General features: G+C 42.2%; 1 protein-coding gene across 1 annotated transcript; it reads right to left on the minus strand.

Moving 5' to 3' along the window:
- LOC132916541 (nuclear hormone receptor FTZ-F1) lies at window positions 1-22,793 on the minus strand. Its single transcript, XM_060976637.1, has 5 exons — window positions 17,831-22,793; window positions 5,163-5,845; window positions 3,490-3,748; window positions 3,279-3,379; window positions 1-3,185 (listed from the first exon to the last, which is right to left on the minus strand). Exons 1-5 carry the CDS (start codon window positions 19,161-19,163, stop codon window positions 3,039-3,041), a joined length of 2,523 nt encoding a protein of 840 aa, XP_060832620.1. The 5' UTR covers window positions 19,164-22,793; the 3' UTR covers window positions 1-3,038.
- Between the last annotated feature and the right edge of the window lie 3,107 nt (window positions 22,794-25,900).

Genomic DNA, 25,900 nt, shown 5'->3' on the forward strand with positions numbered 1-25,900 from the left:
TGCAGTAGTTAGCTGATGTCTTTATTAACCACTGTGCATTTTCTTATCTTGTTACCATATTTGTACAAAGCAAACAAATGTTTTAATATACATGTTATTAGGTATACGAATGACACCATTGTTACAAATTATAATAAACTTTGTGTTGTACATAAACGCATTTAAATTATAATAACTTGTATGTATAAAGAAACAATTGAATGTTTTGGAATACTATTTGTAAATTTTTGAAAATTGTCTGCTTAATAATTTACATAGTACCATCCTTTACCCTCCTGTTGAAAACTATCTTATATCTCATGGTCATTGCATGTATTTTTACAATAATAGCAAAGACAGGAGTGCAATAAGGGAAATATTATCATATAATAGGAGTTCAATTAGTATAATATATAAAAATAGCGCTGTCAATCCTAAAAGGAACAGTTATCAGTTAATAATAAAGATATATTTACAATCAATAATTTTTTTCTACATAATTTACAATTGCCAACTCCTAATGGCAGTGTCAACAACGCATAATAGTTCATCATTTAATGTTAATTCCAATTATTTATTGGATCAAAAAATCACATCGATATTAAATTAGATTGTTTGCCAATTATAATTGGTAACTGTACATATTTAACACAATGCTTATAACACCACTATTATATTTCCTAATTACAATTATTAATAAACACTTTATAACAGAATCGAGCGGACGATTAAATAGGATGGACACATACAAAGATCATCGATTTGGGGACAATATTTAGAAGAGACAATTTTCATTTTTTTGAGACAGTTGTGTTTGCGATTTTTGTAAGTTGTTCCAAAATTATCAGACCGACACGTTCTACAAGAACTCTTGAAGATAAATGAATGTACAATAAATAAAATATTATTTGATTTTACCCAAACAGCAACACAAGATTAAACATGACTTTAGAGACTTCGTTGATAATTTTTAAATTTCGACTGGAATATATCGTACACATATCGTAAAGAAGTATAATCTAATTTGGAATAAATATAATAATAACTAAAATAGTTAACATGGAAATATAACGGGTACAATACTTGAATGGAACTTTTATATTCTGTCGATACGCATATTACAGAAGTCGTAGACTTTAAATCTACGTAGGTAACATTCATACATTCCATTTAATTTGCTATCTGGGTGTCTATTCTGAGGTATGTGGTTTACTAAAAATGTAAAAATGTAAGACTTAATACAGTTATGAAGAGGTAGACATTTATATGCGAGTTAAATAAAGGCAATCCGTTTTGAAAGTATTATTTAAAGAGCCAATAATAATGCAAGCTAGTTTTTTTTTTCGATCGATCAATTAAAAGAACCAGGCGATTTGAAAATTTGGGAACATGTCAATATATATTTTGCATTTATATCGAAGATTTCAAAAATTTTTCCATGGACACAAATCTTTACTCACACGATAAGTACATGCAAGCTTCTGAAAATATATATTCTTATGTATATATATTCTTTCATGGTAGTAATACTCGCAGCTACTCCTCCTGATTTGATTCAACACTCGATTCTTAACCTAATGTGGCATCGAGTTTTCTTTTTACATACATCAATAAATCGTTTAAATCTATATTTAATATCTTATATCGAAGTCGGTGGAAAAGTGAAAGTAGTAAAATAGCATTTTTCCCAGGTACTTCTTTGATAGAGGATATAAACAGTAGGAGTTGCAAAGGGTGGTACTACCAGCCTACCAGTACGAGCAAAGATTTCTGTTCCTGTTGCCACACTTGAGCCTCGAATCTAGCACGTGTAATTACCGATGGCTTAGATACCACAGGCGTCGAAAAGACAACCTTCACAGCACTGAAAAGTTTCTGACTATTGACTAAACAATAATAATCTATTAGTGAAAAATTACTACGTTCGATCGCTATCTTAACATTCAGTAAATATTTATCTATTTAACAACTGCGATAAGACAATATTGATCTTATATACTTAATATTAATCGCTAGATAATGTAGGACCACATAAACCTTGCTCCAATGATTCTTTTATTTCTTAAAACAGAATCTTTATTATGATACAATATACAATAATAAAATATCGCAATTTGTGGTTATTCTTTTTCCGCCACCTATTTGAAAAATAATAAAAGAGAAATACATGAATAAAACTCTAAAATTAGTGAAGACATTAAGTAGCTAATGATTTTTTCTCAGTAAGCAACAGAAATATATTTATTTCATTAAACTATACACAAAATATTATAATTACATATTTAACATGGTTCATACTTTACAACGTAATTGGAATGTGTTAACTAGTATTTACATTATAGTAGCCCTGCTGTGTGCAAGTGTGACAAAATGCAGATTTTTTATAGGAAGTTCTAAGGATGCCCAGGTGGCCGTGCGACATATATGTATATATGTATATATAAGTATATCACATGAAATTTTACTGTCGTTCAAGTATGCCCATTGAATCCCTTGCAGAAGCACGATTGACTGGAGAGTCGACAATTTCTTTCGTTCGTTACTATTAGGATTACCTTTTTGTTAAAATGAGAGCAAGGCTTCAGTGGTATATGCTTAAAAATAATCGCTTCTAGTATTAGAAAAATAGCTTTACTTATTTAGACAAAAGTTGCCTGCCCTTTGACCAATATTTTGTTAACCACCCTTTGTACTGTTTTCAAGGCATCTTGCTTACTGTTTCCCTGCGCTTGTACCCATCAACAGGGGTAATAATTCTCCATGGATACATCTCTAAAACTTCAACATCAAATATAGAAAATATATGTCATTATGTTTATATATTTAGATACACTTTATAATACATATATTATGTATATATGTAAAGTATGTACGTCTATACTTGATTTGTTTGCTTAGGTATCTTTTGAACCAGGCCCCCGAACTTGGTCCAATACCAAAGCAACATTAGCTCTTAATAGGTACTTGAGGTCCACTCTGACAATAAGGGGCTCTATCTTGATTTTTTAGATATAGCAATAGACTAATTCATGGCAAAAGTGCCAAACGAATCTATCGTTTCATTTTCTTTTAGCATGAAGCATTTCCATGAGAAGAGTTTGAGTTGGTGCTCCACCGCTACAATGCTTCTGATAAAGGTGATCTTCTCCCCTGCTCGCTACCACATGGATTCCAGGTAATACTGCTAGCAGCTTGTTAAATTTATCCTGTTTATATAAAATCTCATGTGTATCGAATCATTCAGGAAGCTATCAGAAATTAGAAAAAAGAAAACCTATGTATATATGAGATAAACATACCGGTATAGAAGGATAACATGTCAACGTGTAATCCAAAAGAGCTTGTTGGACTTGTTCGTGTCCATCTTGTACATGTTTCTTGTTAACTAATCCACGAACTTCTGCATATTTAAATAAAATTGATGCATCAATGATTTTTGTCTAATAATAATATAATCTCATAGCGAGACATGTAAATATAAGAGAAATCTAGAGAAAAAAGAAGGCGTACCATGATTGAGCAGCATCAAGAATTTCATGCATATATAGTCTGAAAGATCAAATTTGAGTTCCTGAAGTTTGGACGACAAATCATTGAAAAGGTCTGCCAAAGAAGGAACTCCAAGTAGGCCGAGGCAAAGGAGATCAAACTTTTGGCCATTATGAAGCGTAGTCTCATCAGGTAGATTATTGTGTAACCTTTGATGAAGATGGTCGAGCACCAACATATCCGACCAGGAGTGCTGTAGCAACTTCATTTGGTCATCAACCTGCCCAAAAGAACGTGATAAATTGTAAAAACATATATAAAATTTTGTCAGATTGAAATGTAAAAATTGTGATCAATTTTTTAATAAGACGACTTGTAACATATATATCAAATGAATTTAATCGAGACATTGAAATTTTGAATAAAAATAATTAAAAGAAATAATTAAAACTCGAAAATTTGAATTTCGAAATATAAGATTGTAAAATAGTATAACAAAAGCTATAATTATTTATAAAAGAAAAATTATATGTTAATTTTTAAGAAATATTATTTAATAAGCGACAAAATCTTTATATTCATGCTCCATATTGTTCGTAAAATACAAAAGCATGGCTTGAGACTTGAGATATCGATGAAACGATGACAGAACATTTTACAGATTTCCAAAGACAAACACAACAAAAAGTATATAATCGGTTAAGTAAACGGTTTATAATTAACATGGGCCTGCTTTAGGGCAACCGCCATAACCCAGAAACGTATCTTGTTATGACCTAGATATGAGGCGATGCTTGAAATCATTCAGTGATTGTGCAATGCTGTTGGTTACCTCACATCCCCGCTCATACCACCAACAGGCCAGCGAGGAGTTATTTATCGGTAAGAACTAACTTCTCTTGAAAAAGATTCTCGTCGACGGTTAAAACCGTGAAATTTTTATATCTCCTATAATAGACGCTTAATATACCCTTGTTTATGGTATCATTACAAATTGATCTAATTTCCACGAAAAGATATACGATATTTCAATCATTTGTAGATAAAAGTCGAAAGTGAATTTATGTATACGGATCAATAGAAGATTCGCTCTAACGCATTGTTCTACATTATGTTGGAGGACAAACAGTTCATATAATGGAAGTTCATACAGCTAATAGAAGTTTACTAATTCTCCTCATCATATTTCTTACTAAAATAAGTGGCGGTACATGTTTTCATATAAACGATTTCAATCGGTTACTTAACGAGTTAATCGCATACTAACGAAAATTTCCATAGAAAAAATAAATATAAATGAAGTTCGGATGAACGAAGTTCTACATTTATATATTCTTCCTATAAGCCGATGACGTTTCGATAAATTCAAGTCAACTTACACAGCGTTATATATACACGTTAAATAAGTATATTTAACCCTCCATAGGTAAACTAGGTCATTCATATCCAAGCTTAATTTTTCGCTATTCTAAACTTGCAAAGTATCTAAAAAAAATTCTAGGATACCTATCGGAATATTTTTACTACGTTTTATACGTTATACAACATCGTTAAATCAAATGCCTGAAACTTTGTTGAGGAAAAATAAAAAATCAAAGGAAGGAGTGATACGAGAGATCGAAATTTCTCTTGGATCCTAAACGAGCCAATTTGCCTAGTTGAGAGGGATTAAAGTCAACAACATTGGCACCAACCTTGAGATCCTTGAAGAATACCGAATTCCTTGCCCAGTCCACCTGCGAGAACAGATTCTGATCGAGCACTTTGCACATTAATTCGAACAAGTCCACTTCACACTGATTGTACGTTTGATTTTGTAACAGTCCAAAAAGGGATGCCTGCCACTCGCGATCATCGACCGTTTGAACGAAGTCTCTTATCATCGGACTAGTTTTCAACGTGGCGGTAGAGGGTGCGGAACCAGCGGCCCCGTGAGTGGACTGTTCGCCGAAGTTGAAGGCCTTCGGGCTAGGGGTGGTGGAATTGGCAGCCCATAGCTTGCTATCCAGGCCAGGGTTGAGGTTGTGCAGGTGATTACCGCCAGAAATGTTTGGCTGGGAGGACGGTGCGATCAGTTGATGCTGACCAGCTCCGCTGCCAGCTTGTGTCGTGACCAGACCAGCGGCCACGGCTGCGGGGGATGGACTCGAATCTGGAGAAGACGTTAGACTCGAGACCTGAGGTATTTGTATTTCCTGTTTAATATGCAGGAAAGACGGTACGGCGGAGGGATAGGTCGATGGGTCACCGAGGTTGCCGCGTATCGTTTGCAGTGCCAGCTGCCGTTGTCTCATCATTTGTAGCTTCCGCGCTCGGTCTCTCTTGTACATAGGTCCAAATTTATTCCTACCACCTCTCATTCGGTCCGCCCGCACGGCTACAACAAAAGCAAACGTACAAAATATTGAAACAACAGGATCAGTTCTTCGGCTTTGGTCACAAGTACATCTGAAACACGAATCGAACGGTTACTCGGGCTTTTCTGGGTGATCGAACGAAATGATTTTGTTAGTCTTTGCATGTTCTTAGCAATTTTATGTCATTTTTAATCATGTTTGAGAAAATGATCGTTGAGACGACATTTGACGATCAAAGCTTCGGTTTCACCGACAAATCTATCTGAAAGACGAGTCGAACTTTAGCTTTTTAATTGAACGAAACGATCTTGTTAATTTCTCCAGTTTTCTGATAATTCGATGGCTGAGAAACGATAATTGAATTTGAAATTTATTTTGGTAATTAAGCGTAGTCGTCGCTAATGTTCGAATTTAAAGAAGCGCCGCGTTCCAGAAGGAAACGAGATTTAATCTTAACCAAACGGGACAAAGCGTAAGCCACTTGCGACTATCATTGTTCTACGACTAGCGACACATCTACTTGCTGCTTGTAAACGAGTAGCTACGTGTACGACATGGATCTCCACCTACGAAAGCTGCAGGTGTTATTTGGCACGTTAAACCCGTCATTATTGAGAGCAAACGTTAGGACTTGCCAGCGTTGATTATTTATTACCCGCCATTAACTGCAAGGGACAACCTGTTGACATTCTTCTTTTACTATAGTGCCAATGTAAATACTTCTTAGATATTTATGGATAAGGATTTCGAGATAATAAAAATTCCCTGACACGCAACGAGAAGCGAGATATCGAAAGATTTTATTACAAAGCGGACTCCTTGGTGCGACCCAGTTGGATGTTTACGCTCGAAATTAAGTATTACTGCATCTCCGAGTTAAGATTCACATTGTAAACAACAGATTCCCAGATGTGTGGTCTCGGGGCCGGAAGTGGCCCAGCAGAGGAACTCGATATGGATCCCTTGGCAGCGAGGGATTAAAAATGTGCCTTCGTGAGTCCGGCGCATTAAAGTACCAGTGTTTCCTTAGCCAGTAAACATGATATGAATTCGCGTCTACCTAACAAAACAAAAAAAAATGTAAGGAGAAGAAGAAGAAAAAAGGAAGAGAAAGAAAAGAAACGGATCTTCGTCCTAGAATCAATTCAAAGTTGAATTTCCCCGTTTCTAAATTTAAACCTTCGAAAGGCGAATTAAAAAGGAAAATGTCGAGACAGAAAGCCAAAAGGATAATGGAATAAAATGAAAGAAGTCACAAGACTAATAATAACGTGGAAAGAAAAAAGAACAGTCTCGCGCCATAAAAGGTGGCCGGTTCATCCATGTGCATCGCGACGGAGATGTTGATGGCGGTGTGGCAACGTATCCCCGAGAAGAGGTCGTGTGCCCGATGACGATCATCCGCGATCCTCAGGGTCACGGTGCTATCGAGGGAGGATTTCGTGCAGCTTTAACGATTTATAGGGCGGACACGCGGCTAAATCGGCGGCGTTGCCTATTTTCGTACGAGGTGTTTGCTATCCGTCGTCGCATGAAAACACCAGCGAACACGAACAAGCGAACGAGCGAGCGAGTAAGCGAGCAAGCGCGGTGCGCGCTCGTTGAAAGTGAAAGGAGGTTGAATCGCTTGCCCGTCCACTTCTGCCTCTGAGCCGGCCTGCCGAGGGAGGAGGGCCACCCCTCTGCCCCCACCTCGCACACATATATTCATACACATACACATACACAGGAACCGTGTCGAATACCGTCCGACACCCCGCCATCTCCTAACCCTACTTATTCCCTTCCCTCGACCCTACTACTCTCTTACCCCTCTCTGAACACCTCTCGCCTCCCGTCGATCCACATTGCCGCCTCCGCCACCCTGTGTGTGCGCGACCGCTTACGCCTCCTCTCTTTTTCTCTTCTTTCTTTCGTCTCTCGTTCTCACCGATTCCCTTTGCCTCCTCCTTCTCCTTTTTCGCTACTCCTCGCTGCTTGCGTTTCTTTCTCTTTTCTCCTCTCGCACGAAACCACCACCTTTTCTCGCCTTTCCTTCGTCGATTCCCTGCCTTTTTCGAATATACTCCCGTTCCTGTTCTTTCCCGACGCTCCTCGTCTCCCTGAAAACTCCGCATAACGCGGCCACGCACTGTCGCGGCGTCCGAACATCTGCGAATACGATTGCAACCGTGTCACAGTCTAACTTTGTGTATGTAAAATTCGCACACATGTATATATATATATTTATAATAAAATATATACATGAAATATAATATTAAAATATAATAAATATATACATTATATATATATTTGAATATTTTAATTTCGCGCAATTTAGAAACTTTTAGTACGGAGCTATACGACCGGAACGAAGAAGGACATCCGTTAATTGCCTTCCCGTCAGGAGCAATTATTCTCGATAACTATTGGCCGGAAAGATAATTCCAGCATGGAAGACTGAGAGGTAGAATTCACGGCAGAGCAACGATGGATTCGCCGCCGTAAACTTGACACTCGGCTGCGAGCATTCGTTTCCCGAACTTTTCTGCCGTCAGTGCTCTGACGAATACGTACTATGCAAAGCGAGCGTCATCCATCATCCAAGGATTACGCGAACGTGCTCGCGCGAGCACGCCTCCTCGTCCTTTCTGCTCCTATCCGCGACACTCTCTTTTCTCTCTTTCTGCAACATACGTGACCGACTCGCCGAGAATTCAGACAATAGCCGAGAGAGCAAGCCAATAACGAAAGTTGCTAAACTTGACTTTCAGGTTGTTGCTTTCGGCCACTTGTTCTCGATTGCTCGCTTAATGCTACGCAACGCCGCCATCGGCTATCTCGCTGACTTATTTAACACGTGTAAAAAGCTACCTCGTTGCGTGCCTCCTTTTTCGATCCTTCGTTTACGATCTTTCGTACACGCGTTTCTCCCTCTTATTTTATATTCCATCTCGTTTCGGTTTCTTTCCTTCGTTATATTCTTCTATTTACATCGTTCGTTATTTCATATTTCTTATATGCAAGAGTTTCATTCTTCTGAAAAGAAAAGATAGATTGGATTACGATCTTCCGTGCATTTCATTTTCTCGCCCTCTTTCACCCTGTCTTGTATATTCATTGTAACGAAGAACTCGAGGAGACTGGAAGGGTCCAAAGATCGGCGTAGATCACGGCTAAACTTGACTCTCGGTTCAGCAAGGTTTCTTTTCTCTCTCCTTATTGCCATCCTACGTTTACGATCATTCTCCCGTGGTCTTTCTTCTCCCGTGGTTTCACCGAGCGTCGTAGGTGTTACACGCTGTCAGACGTACATCTTTCTACCTTTAATTTGACGCCAGGTGCATCGTGCGCTTGGAAATCGACCTGCCTTATGTATGTGATGTAAATACTTCTGCTGCAACGAAACTCGCGTTCAACGCGAAGACTATCCGATCGATAAGTTCATCTTAAAAACTTCATTCATCTTTGGATTGCCTTCAACGATATCGACGCTCGTTTAATCACATCATTCACGTAGAAATCAAAAGCGTAGAGATTGAATTTCATTGAATTAATTATACATGTCGTAGGATTCTAATTTTGATTAATTCTCATATTAAAGCATATGATTATTTAACGCACAATTATTTAACTGTTATCTTTCTCCATCGCGTTCGATATCTTTTAGCGCTCGCAAAGGAATTTAATTCCCAACTGTTATGGTAAAACGAGACCGTCTTATCTTTCTGATGGAGGTGAATACCTAGCAATGAAAGAAATAAAATTTCAGCTTGTAAGTTGTAATTAAGCATCTCGATCTAATTAAAGATAATCAATTGTATGATTAAAGAGATACAACGTCATACGTTTGTTATTTATCTTACTCAAAAACTAACACGTCTTACCACCCACGATGTTATAATTGCAATTATAATTACTACAATTTCTATCCTACGATCATAACTCGATCTATGGCACATTAAAACGATAACGTCAAGCAGCTACCAATCTTGTACAGTGATCTACGTAGTACATTTGTAAGTTAATACAATTGGAGATACGAATACGAATGCAAAACTTGCAGCCAATCGGAAACACTTAGGACGCGCAAAGACACAAGTACACTACTCGTGACTGGTCAACAATGTGTTAAAACTCGAGACTCTTTCACCCCGGAAACCCCGTGGAAATGATCTATCGTCTAACTTCCGACCACGTGTCACACACGTTTCCCGTGTTTTTGTTAAACAAGCGAAGCGTGAACAACGTGAACGGAGAGATCCAACAGTTTCTGTTGCCCGGGATGGTGTTCACCGAGTGGGTGGCGGAGTTTCGCGTGGGCAGAGGACATTAGCGTATCGATATATACGGCTCGATTTGATCGGGCTCGATCGTCAAATATACATGCCAGACAGCGACACTGATGATATTTACGAGTCGAATTCCGGGGTACCCAGCGGGTTGGAACCCGCGGAAACGTGGAATCAAACCGGAGGAACTGTGTACCTCGGTGAAGTAGCAACCGGAAGTTTGAACAGGACGCGCGGAATTGCGTCGTTGTGGCGTCGAGTTTCGTGGCAGCTCTTGACTCCATTACGCCAACGAAATTATCGATAAATTACAGCCATCAGCGACGCTAGGATATAGACTTTTACGATGTAAAACGATAATATCATTAAGAATCTTGCTTCTCTATTTTCATCGATAGAAACTCTACGAGATCCATAGCGAAAAACATAGTAAAGAACAAGGATTACCGATAAATCAGACTAGCGGAGTAAGAAAGCTATTGAGAATTTGAGATTTCCCGGAATTTCATCTAGCCCCTGTGAAAATTGTACGAAAGGATCATGAATCGCGATACTCGTGACACGAATAAACCGAGACGATTCGATTTATGAGAGAGAATTTCTGACTCTTGGGTTGCGCAGGGATGTGGCAAGACGAGAGTCGCGCTGTTACCAAAGCGGCATATAAATGCGTTAAATACACCTGAGGACGATTTTCCATCGATCGTCAATGGCTGGAGAAACTGTGTCACGATCCTCGTGATTTGACAGAGCACGCGATCGACGAGCGTACATCTACCGGAAAAGTTTCATTTTGTCGAGTTTAATGTGGATTTAATATAGTCTGGCGAAGGAAACGCATTCTACTTAACAATAGCGCGACACGGTATTCTCTTTTATCTTTTCCTTTTTTCCAGAATCAACATAGATATCGACGCATTTTGCATAAGAAGCGATTATGACAGGATTATTTACAATTGAAGGTACCAAACGCGAAGCGTGGAAAACGTGTGAAACGTGCATAACAAATCGCCTTGAAGCGTACGAGCATTCTAAAACAAGAAGCAAAATAAGCTTGTTAAGAAAATGTATACCAGGAAATTTTTATTTTATTAAGTAGTCGATCTCCTGTCGTAAATAAACTAAAATATATGCGCTGTACACGTCAACGGAGATAAATATAATTACATACATGTTTTTCCGTTTACTAATACGCCTTATCAGTAGGTAGCACGTATCTATGATAAAAAGCTTCAAATATGCTTAGCAGGTTGACCTTTTCTCCTGCGCGGAACAATTGCGAGCAATTATAGTAACAACGGTAAATGCGGACCGCGTTACGATAGCGTTTCAATAAAAACATGCATTCGTAATTGAAATCGATATTTCCATCGGTGGTTCTCCGTACTTTTCTCCTGTTTATAACGAATCTGCGACAGAGTGGTCCGCGTGCATGGCAGAGATCCACGTGCAATGAGGCCCGTGCAGGCCATTGAAAGAATGCAACCCACGTCCGGTTCGCAAGGTCCGCCGCAACGATAAGAGTAGTAGACGCAAGAGCACCGAACCCGAGAGCACGTATGTCGAAAAGAAAGGGAAACCCACTTGGTGAATCTGGTCCACGGGTCCAGTGACGTCAGACCCTCCCCATAGAAATTAATGTGCGACCACGTGACCACCGTCGCCCACGGTTGGACCAATCGCGCGAGAGAAGTTCCCCCGTGACGCAGCCGACGCGACGCGCCCGACCGTTGCGTTAGTGAAGTCATCCGCGCATTGCGAAACAACGTAAAACAAAAAGAAAAAAATGTAGAAAACGACGAAATCTTCGGTCAGGAAACCCTTTTGGATTTCTAGTCGAACAAAGAATCATAATTAAACTACATATTTATGCAAATTCACATTTTTGCAAAGATATAGAAAGGAATATAACCTAAGCAGAAGTTCGTGTTACCTATTAAAAAACTATTACAACGCGTGCTAAACTTTTTGTATTTTATATATACCTTTGTATATTACGCGCATTTTCTGCATCCTTGCACTTTCAAATTTCCCACAAATGCATACAAATCCGCAGTCTAATCATGATCTTCCGACTTCTACGAAAGACAAACTAGGGGAAAGACAGGTGCTAGATACATGCATATGAAGCGTTCTGTTTTACCAAGCGACGATACTAACTCCCTGTCCCAACGAAACTTCGAAGATATTTCGTGCGACGATAATTGCAGTAATACCTGATAATCGACTGGCATTAGATTTTAGTGCTCCACTAACTGCGCGCTTCAACACTTAATCATTATAGGAACAGGTTAATATCGATGGTTCGATAATCGGTCGTGTTACCGACAGTCGTAGCCGAAGCTTTTCAGGAATTCAAATATTACTCGTATCGCGGCAACGATGACGTACATAGATCGTACGCTGCGACGCGATTGCGTATTGGTGCTTAATGTATGTATATGTATGGATACAGGATACGAATTCGGGCGCGCGCTGGAAGGAATGAGAAAGAAAGAGAAGGAGTCACGAGACGAGAAAGAAATAAAAGCTTCGGCGAAAAGAAGACGGTGAGGCTCCACTCAACGAGGGATTACACAATCCCCGCCTCAACCTAACCTTTCTCCCCCACCTCTGTAATGCGCGCGCGAGCGCGAACGACGAAGGTAGGAGTCGAGCAAGCGAGCAAGGCAGCCCAGGCAGGTAAGCAAACAGGCAAGGCAGACAGGCAGGCAGGCAGGCAGGCAGCTAGCAGGCAGGCAGGCAGGCAGCTAGCAGGCAGTCGGCCAGATGTACAACTTTCTTGCAACATAATACAATAATTATGAAATTTGTGAGTTTCTAAACAGAGGCGCATGCCACGATTTCCGTTATCTCGCCTGTTTTTCCAGGTTCCTCATACAATACGTATATTTACAAGCACCGAATCCTTAAACGCCAAGAGAGCCGTTTCTCAGTGATTTTGACTGCGCCGCCAATCGACACCAGTGACCGTTCTCACTTTTACGACAGGACACTGGGACGGGGCATGTCCCGGAATCGACAGGGACCAAATCGAACGTTCAGAGTACCTTGTGTTCGGCCATTAAACACAAACCTGCTCCACGTGGCGGACAGATGCAAAAGATGCGCCGGTTTTTCGCAGTCGTAAATGGCATATTCCCTCCTTATTACTTTTAATACTATGCCTTCGACGAATTACTGCCATGAAATTCTCCGCGTCTTACCACGTCTCTTTCACTTCGGAATATTTCAACGATTTTGTTAATTTCTCGTTTGTAATTTTTTCTTTCTATGTCGCAGGCACGCTGCTTGCAGTAGAATATTCTCGCTGGTTCTTTAATTAGTTATATTTTACGTTACCCCATTGTAAGACTGTACTATAGTAATTAGAGTACTTAGAGCGTCTCTACATAATTCGAACGTAATATGATTAAGAAAGCTGATAAGAATGGTATCGTGGATTATCTCTCGAGGGAGCCTACATCCACCAGGAAAATAGAGTTTCGTCGAGGCATCGAAGCAGAAAAGCACGAAGCATCGCTTCAGCTCGCGCGAACAGTCATCGCCTATCTCGATTGCAAAATACGAAAGAATTATGAGTGTATACCTATACACGATTAACAGCGCGATCCGAGCGAGCGTTTAACGGCAATAAACCGAACCTTTCTTCCGAACAATCGGTTAGTTAAGAAATTTTAACGTTACGTAAATTAAGCGGGAAATTGATAAATAAGTTCGTCGGTAATGAAACTTCGGTTCCAAGGGACACCGGCGGTCTTTTTTATATTAAGTAATACCGTTAAGTAATATTTAAGTGGCACACAAATGGCGAATCTTTTTTCGTGACTAATGAACACATACAGATGTAGGCCCGTGTGTGTCATAACCGCGGAACGTGGAACTTTCGACGTCGAAAGCGACCCACGGATCTTCTCGACTCTAATTTCACCGTTGTCGTCGGTGAAAATATATTTCGACCGTCTAATAGAAATTTGTCCGGTCACCGAAAGGCTTTCTCCTGATTGTATCGTGTGGACGCGAAACAAGCTCCGAACGTCCTACCTCAAATTTCTAGATTCCATTTGCGCAACACTACCGGTTCGCCTTTGGCCATAGATGAACGTGCGCGCGCACATTGCCGCTCCTCCACGTGACAAATCTGCCTTTGTCCAAAACGAAAACTCACTGACATCGCTGGTATACCGAATTTTTTGTCAAGAATGACGCTAATGACGAAAACGAAAGGCGAGTAAGAAGTTAGTTCTTTAAGAGAGCCACATTGAGAAAACTTTTTATATCGGCCACGCCAGATGCCTAAAACTACTAGAGCGCCATAAAACACGCTATCCATCCCCTTAACGTAGCCATCTAAAGAACGTAATTATGATTAATTGTAATTATGAAGGAAAAATTCTGTGTCCCTTTTAAAATTCTGGAAAGGTAGGGTAGTTAGTTCCTTTAACGAAATTATTGTACGAGTAAAAAAGATGAAAATTTCTAACTTTGTGATGTGATTATTACAGATATATCAGGCTCCATATCATTGAGAGGCGATTACAATTATTATTCCGTACAATGGAAGCAACTAGAAATCCAAAATTGGATGGAAAATAAGGAAATTAATTACGATAAAATATCGTTCGTGGAACGAATAACACGAGCCTTGAGGAATAAACGTCGCTATATTTTTAGAAGACATTAAGAGCGCGTTTAATGAAAAAAAAAGAGAGAAATCCAAGTGTATGTGTACTGTCGAGTTAATGTTGCATAAGTTATTTCGATTTTTTTGTGTCATTAATGTTCTTCGAATGTTACCTCAATTATTTGACTGATTATTCAATTACGTAACCTTACGTCTGCATTTCCGGAGTAACGTCAATTTTCAGCAACTTTCGCTGTAAATCTTTCTAGCGAATACGGAATTACAATGCACGAATTACATTTGACAATAAAAATGTTTACATTTCAGGAAGAAGTTGCTCGATTAAAATCTTACGAACGAAGGTTTCTTTTTTTTTCTTTTAAATCAGACGAAAGCTTGAGATAGTTTGCCGTTTGAGTAAAATTGGATAACGCTTCGAGTTCGAATGGGATAGTCAAATTATTCGCAGCTGCGAAAATTAAGACTCCAGTGTCAATATTTGATCGCGTCTGAACACATATGGTGGGACGTTCGAAAGTGAAATTAAAAACCCAACGAACGTTTCGGCCATTGTCGGTGGCCTGTCCCTGTTGAACAACGGTACGACAATTACAGCCAGCTTAGCCTTGTTTTAAAAGGTAAGACAGATTCATTTATCATAAAAGGGTAAAGCGTGGAATAATAGACAGTCGTATATCAAAGAGCTTTTCTCGCCATTTAGCCGACATAAAGCTTTCTTCTTGGCAGAGTTCTCTGCAAATTTGCCTAATTACAATTCCAGGTAAACACGAAGAATTTAAGTTAGAAATTTAAATGCATTTGCAAGTTTTATAAGATGAACGTGACCTCGTTCGTTACCAGAGTTTTACAGTCTCGTGAAATAAATGTGGATACTTTGCTAGATGAGTTTACGACTTACAGAAGAGAAGATGATTTTCAATCAGCATTAAAGCAAGTCCGAAGTAACGTTCATTACGTTTGAACGAGGAGTGTTCTCGTATTCACGGACCACTGCAAAACGGCAGGTTTGTTGCAGAACTGTGACAGGTGTTATTGCACGATTACCGCCCATTTAACCGGTGTTTTCATCCGATGTCGACGCGCTCTTCCTTCCGCGCAGGTATTTCCATTTTTTTCCCACATAAATGTGTCGAAATTTTACAACGAACGATGTATATCGGAACGTAAAACAACAGTTTATACTTTAACGCTTAAACAGAAATGCGTAAACTATGTGGTAAGAAGCACCGAGATGACAGTAATAGCGGTGACAACAACCGCGAAACTTTTCTTACCGATCGTACATAGCAAACGTTACGGAACGATCGTCGAATTAACGTCAAGAAGCATTGTCAAGTGCACGTTGGACAATTAATGGTTGGACAATCTTTAAAACGTAAACTTTCGATAGCAATTAAAACAAATATGTATATAGGTTTCGATATTTGGAAGATAGTTGGGAGATCGGCTCGTGCCACGAGAAGAAATCGGTTCTACCTAATCGGTATAAAATTTATACGTAGAAGTAGGTTTTTACATTTCTGAATAGCGTGCAAGTAAGAAACTGCTTCCTTTCGTAAACGCTCGCAAGCACACTGGAAACTTTCCGCGTTAAGCAATCCGCGTTGCCGCTGTAGGAACGCCGTGGAAAACGGCGTGCAAAGGCGGCAATTGCGACAGAGCCTGTTTCGAGATTCGCTTAATCGTTGGGCCTTGAGGGCCTAGACCCAGTTACTCGAATTGCATTAGACGCTTCGTTCGAATCGTCCTCCCATTTAACTATTGCCAAAGTGCGAAAAAGATTTTCTAAGAACGGTGGCGCCAGCCACGGCGATTGTGGTTTTGCGAATATATAACCTCGACTTTCGCGTAAAATCTGCATAATTCGCGGATGGAAAGCGGATCAAAAGCTAACAGCGAAAAAGTAACGCGATACATTTAGAAAACCGGCGGCAACTATGTTGCGAATTCTTTTTGTTGCGTACATGCAAGAACGGTTTGCCTAATCGGCTGTTCGAAATGGACGTAGATCGTGTGATATCGGTGTAATTAAAATTAATGATGGAACGCGGTCACGTGAATGATATCGGCGTTGAAACGAAGAAGAAAGTGTTGATCAAAATAAAAGCGTTAGAGCGTCGAAAGAATTTGCGAAGGAAGACAACGGTATCGGTTGAGCGCTTCACGCGCTGTGTAATAAGGTTAAGTTCGTAGGAGCGTAATGCGAAAAGGCTCGAAGGCGAACGTATTCTGCCGAAGTTTGCCGAAAGGAATCGTGCGGTACCGAAGCGCCAATCGGCGTACACGCGTTCGCGCGTAAACCGCTTTTGACGTTCGGCAGGATGTACGTAAAGATATTGAATAAGAGATAACGCAAAAGTTGATAAGAATGCGGTAATATTAACGCACCGGTGATATCGTGAAAGTTACGCCAAATGCCCGTAACTCGTAACAAAGCGGTGAAAGTAATTAGATAGTAGCAGAATTCAATGAAGACGATAATTAACGCTTGAAGTATTAAATAAATGTACATATTTATACCGTCGATGTTTCGACAGAATTACTAGGCAAAAAATAAATGGCACCTGTTTTATTAAGACCTTTGTGTTCCAGCAGCGTCGACGTTAATATTTTTGACCAAAAACCTGTTATACGCGCAGACGCAATAGCACGCGTGTCCCACGATTACGTTGCATAACTGAACATCGAAATCTACTTGGTCGCATATACGCGTGCGCTTTCGTTCTTTTAACTTCTGCATAAAAATCGCGACGATACCCGCATGCAACGCTTTCACATCCAAAAAAATGAGTACCCATATTGTCGGACAAATAAAATTCGTTTACGCAACAGTACGAAATTCTCTGTATCGTTGTTCATCTTGCGCGTCATTCCGCCCTGTTTAATCTCCGAATTTTGCGATACTTGCGAAATGAAAAAAGAAAAAGAAGAAAGAGATCAAAGGCACGTTCCGTGGATCCATCGCGAGGAATTATCGAGAAACTATACGCGACGCATATGTATTTTTGCAAAGCGTAACGAAATGAAGAAGCGTAATAGATGGTAGATAGCCTTGATATAATGATGTCACAATTCAACAAAAAACTCACCCTCAAGCTTCATGCCGACTTCGAGGCACTTCTGAAAACGACAGTAGGGACACCGTTTCCGTTGCGTTTTGTCAATGTGACAGGACCTCTCGGCGACGCACGTGTAGACCTTTTTGTTTTGGACGGTGCGCTTGAAGAAACCCTTGCAGGATTCGCAGGTGAGTAGCCCGTAATGGTATCCGGAGACCTTGTCGCCACAGACCGGACAGAGCTCTTCAATGATGATGTCCTTGGTGTCGGGGAATTCGGACGGACACGGTATCGAGCCGGTCACGACACCAACCCCGACCTGGCCCAACCCAGGATGACAGATGGTACCAGTTGGTAATGAATAGGTGGTAGTTGGTATCGCGACATTGCCGCTTACCGTAGCGGATCCGCCGCCATTTCCGCCGCTGCCGGCCGCGCCACTACCGCTACCGCCGCCGCCAGCAGCTGCATTCCCTGCGGTGGGCCCACTGCCGCCAGCGGCACCCGCACCACCGCCTCCACCCGCTCCTCCGCCGCCTCCGGGACCGGCGACACCTCCACCACCGTAACTGCCACCGCCGCTACTCTCGAGGGCTGTCGACGTACCGCAACCGCTACCTCCACCGCCATTCGCCGCGCCATTGTTGCCTCCACTGCCGCCGCCAGTGCCGCTTCCGGCTCCTGTTGGCGAGAACAGACACGTGTACACCTTCTTGTTGCCGCAAGATCCGATCTCTAATGCCGTTGATGGGCCGACGCCGCCGCCTCCGCCGCCTCCGCCGCCACAGCTACCGCTTCCACCGTTGTTGCCACCGTTGCTACCGTTGCTACCGTTTCCGCCACTTCCGCCGCCTCCACCACCTCCTCCACCACCACCACCTCCGCCCCCACCTCCCCCACCTCCAGTCGGCGAGAATAAGCACGTGTATACTTTTTTACTACTGCACGGTGAGTTGTTACGTTTGAAAAAACCTTTACACGACTCGCACGTCAGCAAACCGTACTGATAACCGGACATTTTGTCGCCACACATGGGACATCGTTCTTCGAGAGCGGTGGAATCGAAGAACGCGGCGTCGAAACCCGAGATACCACCCTGCGAGTGCGACTGACTGTGTACCGGCAACTGTTGCTGTTGCTGCGGCTGTTGTTGCGACTGTGATTGATGGCACATTGTCGTCGGTGGACTCTGAGCGCAATTCCCATACGGCGACGAACCGTATTGCGGTTGTTGTTGCTGTTGTGGTTGTTGTTGTTGCTGACCAGCCCCAGCCGCACCTTGGGGACTACCCTGTGGGCTTAGATGAAACGGCGACATATTCAGGGATATCAAGCCCGAATGCTGCTCCATCTCCAATAACATATCACCCTTGCGCAAGTGCTGCACGGAGGAACGTGCTTGTGGCGTATCGGCTCATATATGAATTGCCTGTGAATTCTCCTAGTTCTCTAGCCACCGTGGTGAATATCACGAGTATTTCTTTCTTTTCTTTTTCTTTTATTTCTTTTTCGCGGCTGGTGTGTATGCGACAGAACAACGGCGGTTTATCGGTTTATTGGTTAGGCTGCCCCCTTTAAGTTTCGAAGCGGTAACGGTGTACGTCGTGCAAGGTCGTGGTACTCTCGTATGCTACGGTACCAACGACTGTGTACGATGTTGTCGGTAAAAATGACGATACAACGACAAGCACAACGACGATGACGACAACGATGAAGTGGAAAGCATAAGCCCGAAAGAAAACACACTATATTCCCTTGGCACGTACAATATCGATCACCAGTCACGTTTTTCTACGGCACACGTTCATAAAGAAAACCATCGCGCACCACCGCAGAAAGTAAATCCTGTTTCGATCGTGCGTACTACGTCCGAACCATCGTAAAAAATGTGACGAAACGTGGGTCTGCGCGTGTTGCGTGAAAAAGAAAAAATTCTCGGCTGTCACTGTTGCATTCGTGTTACTCGCGAAACAACAAAACCACTGTAACGTCCCTTTTTTTCTATCCTTTGGTTGCGTGATCACTGATAAATCCAGCTTTTACAACGTGACACGAAACAACAGTAAGCACACACGACGTTCAAACTGATCGTGGAAGCCACGAGACGGAGGATGATCGTATCGACTAGGATCACAGTGCGAGCAAGACAATCGGATCGTTGTTTCACCGGGCACGCGAATCGCCGGTAGCGTTACCGAGTGATCGCACATGCGCGGATACGAGATCAAGTTTTGATCGCGGCGTTTTGACACAAAATGATCGACGCGGACCAATCGTTGAATAAATTAATATGCAATTCCAAGAACACCTGCACACTGTAATCCAACTGAATACCCGTAACGTATCCGTACGAAAAATCGAAAAAATATACAACGGTGTCTAAAGTCCGGAACAAGTAGACACACACAAACAGAGAGAGCGAGAGTAAGAAAGGGAAAGAACGTTTAGAGTTCCCGTATCGTACGACTTGACAGCGCGGCTATCTGCGTACGACTAGTTGTCTTCTCGCCTCGTTGCTTTCCCGAAGGGCCCGCCCCCTCCCCTCTGCCGCCCTACCGGCGATACATGGACGTAGGTAGAGTTGGGAGACCGTCTCGCGAGACACGGCACACGTCACGTATATCACAGCAGCAAAGACGACAACGATCACGGGCGGCGAACGCGAAGAACACGAACTGCAGAATATCTTCCTTTTTGATCCATGCCCGACTGGCTCTCCCCTCTCTCCAACGGGTATATCTACTGTTATTAATGTCGTCGTCGTTGTTGTTGTTGTTATTGTTGGTTCTGTCGTCTTCGTGGTTGCCGATCAGAACGACACACGGGTCTGTACACGACGATACTGGCTGCACACACCACACGACACGATGACGATCGAAACGAATACAGCACGACAACGCGGCACACGGTGGCACTCGGTGCGGCACGGCGCGGTTTCGCCCGGTATATACGCGCTTCACCGTGACACCGCCAGGAGTAAAATAAAATTGGCAGAACCAGGAGAATGGCGAGAGGCGCGCACACACCACCGTCGTCAGGCTCCCTTGGCTGTTTCGGTGAGTACAGAGGAGAGAAGAGAAGGAGCGCGCGCGTGTCCCTTTACCGACGGCTACGGGTCGAGTATAAGAGCGCAAGAGCGAGAGAGACGTACGGCGTATAACCAACACAGCGCACGGCATAAGTGAAAGTGATTCAGCAGCGCATGCCACAGCGCGCGACCAGGTGCCCGACGGAGAGTAGTGGAGGTGCCTCCGAGAGCTCGACCGATTGGTGGGGGGAGGGCAACACGCGGTGTTCGGGAGGAGAGGGACCGACTGAGAGAGAAGCAGGAGGATGGGGGAGGTTGGGAGGTATTGCCGTGGTCGAAGGGATTGACGCGGGAGGGGAGAAGGAGGTTGCAGAGCCGATGGCGGGGATGACCTACTTACGGAACCAGGTCTATGTCGGCCGGAGAAGTATTGTCCCTGTACGCTCCCGCGCCGGTCTGCCGCCCGTTGCTGCCGCCGTCGTTTTGTCGACCGTATTTGTCGTCGGTGCTGCCGGCAAATAGCCCGACGCACGTGTACCACGAGCCCGCACGGGTTTCGATCCCGAATCGATGCGTTCCCACCGAGTTACGACGCGTAATGATCGATATATCGCGAAACGTTCGAAAAACGTCGATCGCGCGAGAAACTGAGACGCGTTTAGGAACCGACCGAACGAATGATCAAACGCGCGCGATTGTTAAAATATTTCGGCGAAGATACATTGCGACACGACGATAAAATAAAATTTCTCCAGCGACTCGCGCGAGATACCGTTTATCCCATAATGATTTCGCGTACGCGATACGTACTTCCATTCTTTTTTTGTCGTCACACGCGAGGAAGATGGAATGGATGCCTCGAGCCCGCTAACAACTCTTGCTTTCAAAGAGCACAGGGGAGCCAAACACAGAGAGTCGCGGTAAGCGGGCACAGGGCAGGCGCACAGGCCACATACAGGCCGTGGCTGGGTCAACAGTAACGCCGTTGGCACTCCCCGACAGTACCAGTGCTTCTCTGTGTGTACGTCGCAGTAGATGTACGACGTGAAGCGGTGGGGAGACCCACTGACCCAGTTCGCTGAGAACATGACGCAGCCGCGACTCACTCCCTCTCATTATGTCTTTTTCTCTCTCTTTCTCCGTATCTCCCTTGCCTTCTCGCACCCTCAGCCAGCCACCTCGCGTATCCTACCCTCCCAGCCTATCTTCCGTCTCTCTCTCAGACCCTGTCCTTACCTCTTTACATGTTCCGTCACCCTAAACGTATGCGCGTCTCTTTTTCTTCTTTCTCCCTCTTCCTCCCTTCTTCGCCCTGTTTCTTTCCCTCTTTCACGCTATCTTGTTCTTTCCCGTTCTTTCTCGTTCCTACCCTTGCTCTCTCTCTATTACTCTCTTTTTCTACTTGTGCCTAACACGTATCGCCTTTGCTCTCTCGGCCGACCAGGCTAACTATACGACGCGTTTCTTTCTCTAACGCTACCTCACACGATTCCCCCCAAACCTCTCGACAGACGTGCCATTGCTTATACACACGCCGAACGTAATTGTCGCGCTCTTTTTCGTCTAAGTAACCGTGTGCGCCTGCCGTAATAGCGCATACATTTACGTACGACCTGTCCTACCTATATGCAACACACGCATGCACGCGTTCGCGCGCACGCCGTGTCATCGATGAATGCACGCAGCAACTATTGCAAACGTGTTGTCGTCATCGTCGTTGTCGTCGTATCCAGTGCACCGGGTTTAGAGGTTAGGTGGTTAGGATTATTTCCAATAAAAAATTCGTCGACGTACATTTTCAAGTGCTCGACCGGTAATCGGGGTTTCTTAAGGAGCTCTTTCAAATAGACGTCGTAATTCGATAATTTTCTCGTGTAAAGATCTTACATAGAAATAATCGAGTGAGATTTTCATTTAAGTAAAACGAACATCGTGGTTTTTCAATTCGAATACATCGAGCGTATCGTTCGTGTTACGTAACAGCTTAAAAATAAATCATATTCCACATTCGTACGCTTAATTACATGGTATAGTAAAAGCAAATAAGCAGCGTGTTTAATACAAACGAGTTACATACATATTACGCGCAGAAAAATAGTAACATAAGAATATATGGAAGAAAAATGTAGCGAAAGATAGCGATAGACGCTGGCTCATGGCTAAATGTTAATTACGAAGCTCGAGCAGGAAAGTTTGTTCTGTTAATTTTTCTCGTCGGAGAAATAATGGCGCGCTTGCGCGAAATCCAAATTGACGTCTGCTGAATATCCCTTTAAAACTCCTTCCATTTTCGCGGGCCCTCGCTCGTTTACGCAACAACTTGTTAACAACGCCCCTTTTTAAATGGAACTATCAACTTACTGTATTCGCTTATTCCAAATTAACGAAAGTAACAAAAGTAAGAAAGAAACGTAATTCTTTGTTCAGAACTTTGGCAATAGAAAAATAGCGAAGATATCGAGAAATACACCAGAGTATGTAATTTACGTTAAAATAAGAATCGCAATGCGTAAGAAAATCAATTTCTCATCCACTATCTACAGCTGAATAGTGCATCAGAGTAAATTTGCATTTTCTAAAGAAAAATTCCGACGACCAAAATATTTTGATTCCATAGCGGTAGCGTACCTGCTAAACCACTAAAAAACAGTACGAGTAACAGTGGAAGAAGCATAGGATCGATCCTACATCCTGTTCCTCATTGTGTACCACTTTGTACGGCGCCGAAACGCGGTTGCACACAGGTTATTTTCTCGCTTTGTTCCTTCGGGTGCAAATCGGAAACGCGTGTATGTACCTGCACGGTATCGTTGTGATAGTGCCGCGGGCACGACCATCGTGCAACACATGCAACACATTTTATTTCTACCGGCGCATTGAGAAAGAATAAAGAGGTCGGGCCTCTCTGTGTTCCATTGCATGTCACGTTAAATCACGATCATCGCTGTGTGACGGTAGAAACCAAATGAGAGGAAAGAAGAAAAAAAAGAACGAAGCAGAAGATAGACAAAGAAAAATAAATAGCGCGTGAGTGAGAGGAAAGATAAGAGAGAAAGGATGGAAAGAACGAAAGGGAAAAGGGCCGCGGTCGTGCTTCGGCCAGTCGAAAGGGCGGAAGAACCGACGAAAGAAAGTGAAAGCTGTGACCCAGAAACTCTGGAAATGTAAATGGCGCGCGCACCGATACGTTCGGGAATTATAAATGATTATACAAGGGTTCTATTTGATTTCGACACGCGATAAGTAGACGATTTCGTTAGATTCGAACGCTACAAAACTGTCCTCATAATTTCAATCGGAGAAGATTACGAAAATTACTTATTCAGTTTGATGTTTAATGAAATTGTCATTGAACGTGTTACGTGGGTATATATTATGAGAAAAAGAGAGAGAAAGAGAGAGAGAGAGAGAGAGTTACGTTACGAACTGGTAGGTTGTGTGGTAGCTTGGTCGATTTGTAATATAAAGTTACTGGGTACACAGATGGACGAACAAGCACGAGAACGACTACGTGCTATGACAAGGCTGAAAAAGTGCGAGTCCTTTACCCGTATAAGCTGAAATTATGCGACCATTATCGGCATTATGCTATTTCTGGGTCAATTAGCATCACGCTGATCCTTTAAACGCCCTACTCGAGTAGACGAGTAGGTAGCGCGAGAATGCACGCGGAATTGCTATCGCGTTCTTGGCTATCGGAAGTAATTTAACCACTGATAGACGTGTGGTTCCACGCTTTTGTAGCAATTACGTTTACCCGCTGTGCGATACATTTCTTCCTTTGACTCAAGTACGGGAAACGCGTCACAATTTTCGAATACACGGACATACAAGAAAGGATTCGAAAAATGTCAGATGTATATTTCTGTGTCGTTTGGAAAATATTCGATTTTATATTTATAATCGTATCGTGTCTATGCTAATAATACGACGCGATGATGTTTCAGGATATTTTTAAAATCGTAAACTGGATATGTCAATCGAAAAAGAACAAAGTTTTATCCACCTTCTTTGTATCATCTTTGTTCCTCTTCGTTCACTTTGAAATATTTACTTATTATTTCGTAAAGACTTCAATGATCCATTCGGAGACCATATCGATCATCTTCATAAATTGAAAGGTGCAGGAAGATGATGATGTTACAAAACAATTTACCTCGCAGTTTACCGTTATTTCTTACTTTCTTACGCAACTAGGATGATATCCGTTTCTCGAGAACTGAATATTAATTATGCACGGATATAGGAGCTTAAGAAATTAATAAAAAGCAAAGTCGATCAGTTTGGGTTCTAAGAAGATCGTATCTCGAACCAAGTGGAAGATGGAACTAATATAAGAGGAGCAGTATCATTCTTCTTGCTGATAGATTTTATGGATAAAATATTTTGTTATCGATAACATTCGATTAAAAGTAATTCAAAAACAATTGTCTGCTTTTTTTAAGGCTAATGTCTTTGCGTAACGTTACACTCGAAGCAGAAGGATACGCTGTGTACATATACATATAGAATATATGATTTATTTCCGTCGGATTATTTCATGATCGTATTCAGACAAACAGTGGAAGTAATCTTCCTTTAATAGATCGAACAGTATCAGGTTGTGAAGATAGAATGTTAATAAGCATATTAAGGTCAACCTATCTCTCTGTCGGGGGAAAAAAAAAGAAGAAGAAATAGAACTATCCACATCGTCTTCTAACGATTACCATCTCGATATTAACTATGCAGGTATGGTATCTGTAACTCGTAATATTCGTCGCAAAGAATATGAGCTGGTGTGATCTTTCTCTCTCTTTCCCTCGGCTCTTACTCCGTGAGCAACGTGCCTCGGTGTGTGAAGTGTGCCAAGGACCGCCCCACTCCGCAATCCCATTTTCGAAACTAAAAGTAAAATCTAACTCATTGTGCTGTGTTGTACACGTACACGTATATCCTTATACATACAGGTTTGCATACACAGGCACGTACGTAAGAAAGAAAAAGAGAGATTGTAATATATTTTTGTCATACGACCGAAACCGTCGAATTCGTTTAGGGCGACGCGGTCGCCATAACAAGGACGTGGCTAT

This window comes from Bombus pascuorum, chromosome 2 (genome assembly GCF_905332965.1).
Source record: "Bombus pascuorum chromosome 2, iyBomPasc1.1, whole genome shotgun sequence".
Taxonomy (NCBI): domain Eukaryota; kingdom Metazoa; phylum Arthropoda; class Insecta; order Hymenoptera; family Apidae; genus Bombus; species Bombus pascuorum.

Coding starts and splice junctions, on each gene's coding strand:
- LOC132916541 (XM_060976637.1), bottom strand. CDS start 19,163: ATGTTATTGGAGATGGAGCAGCATTCGGGCTTGATATCCCTGAATATG. Junction 3,749..5,162: donor TATTCTTCAAGGATCTCAAG/GTTGGTGCCAAT, acceptor TCTTTTGGGCAG/GTTGATGACCAAATGAAGTT. Junction 3,380..3,489: donor CTTGATGCTGCTCAATCATG/GTACGCCTTCTT, acceptor TTAAATATGCAG/AAGTTCGTGGATTAGTTAAC.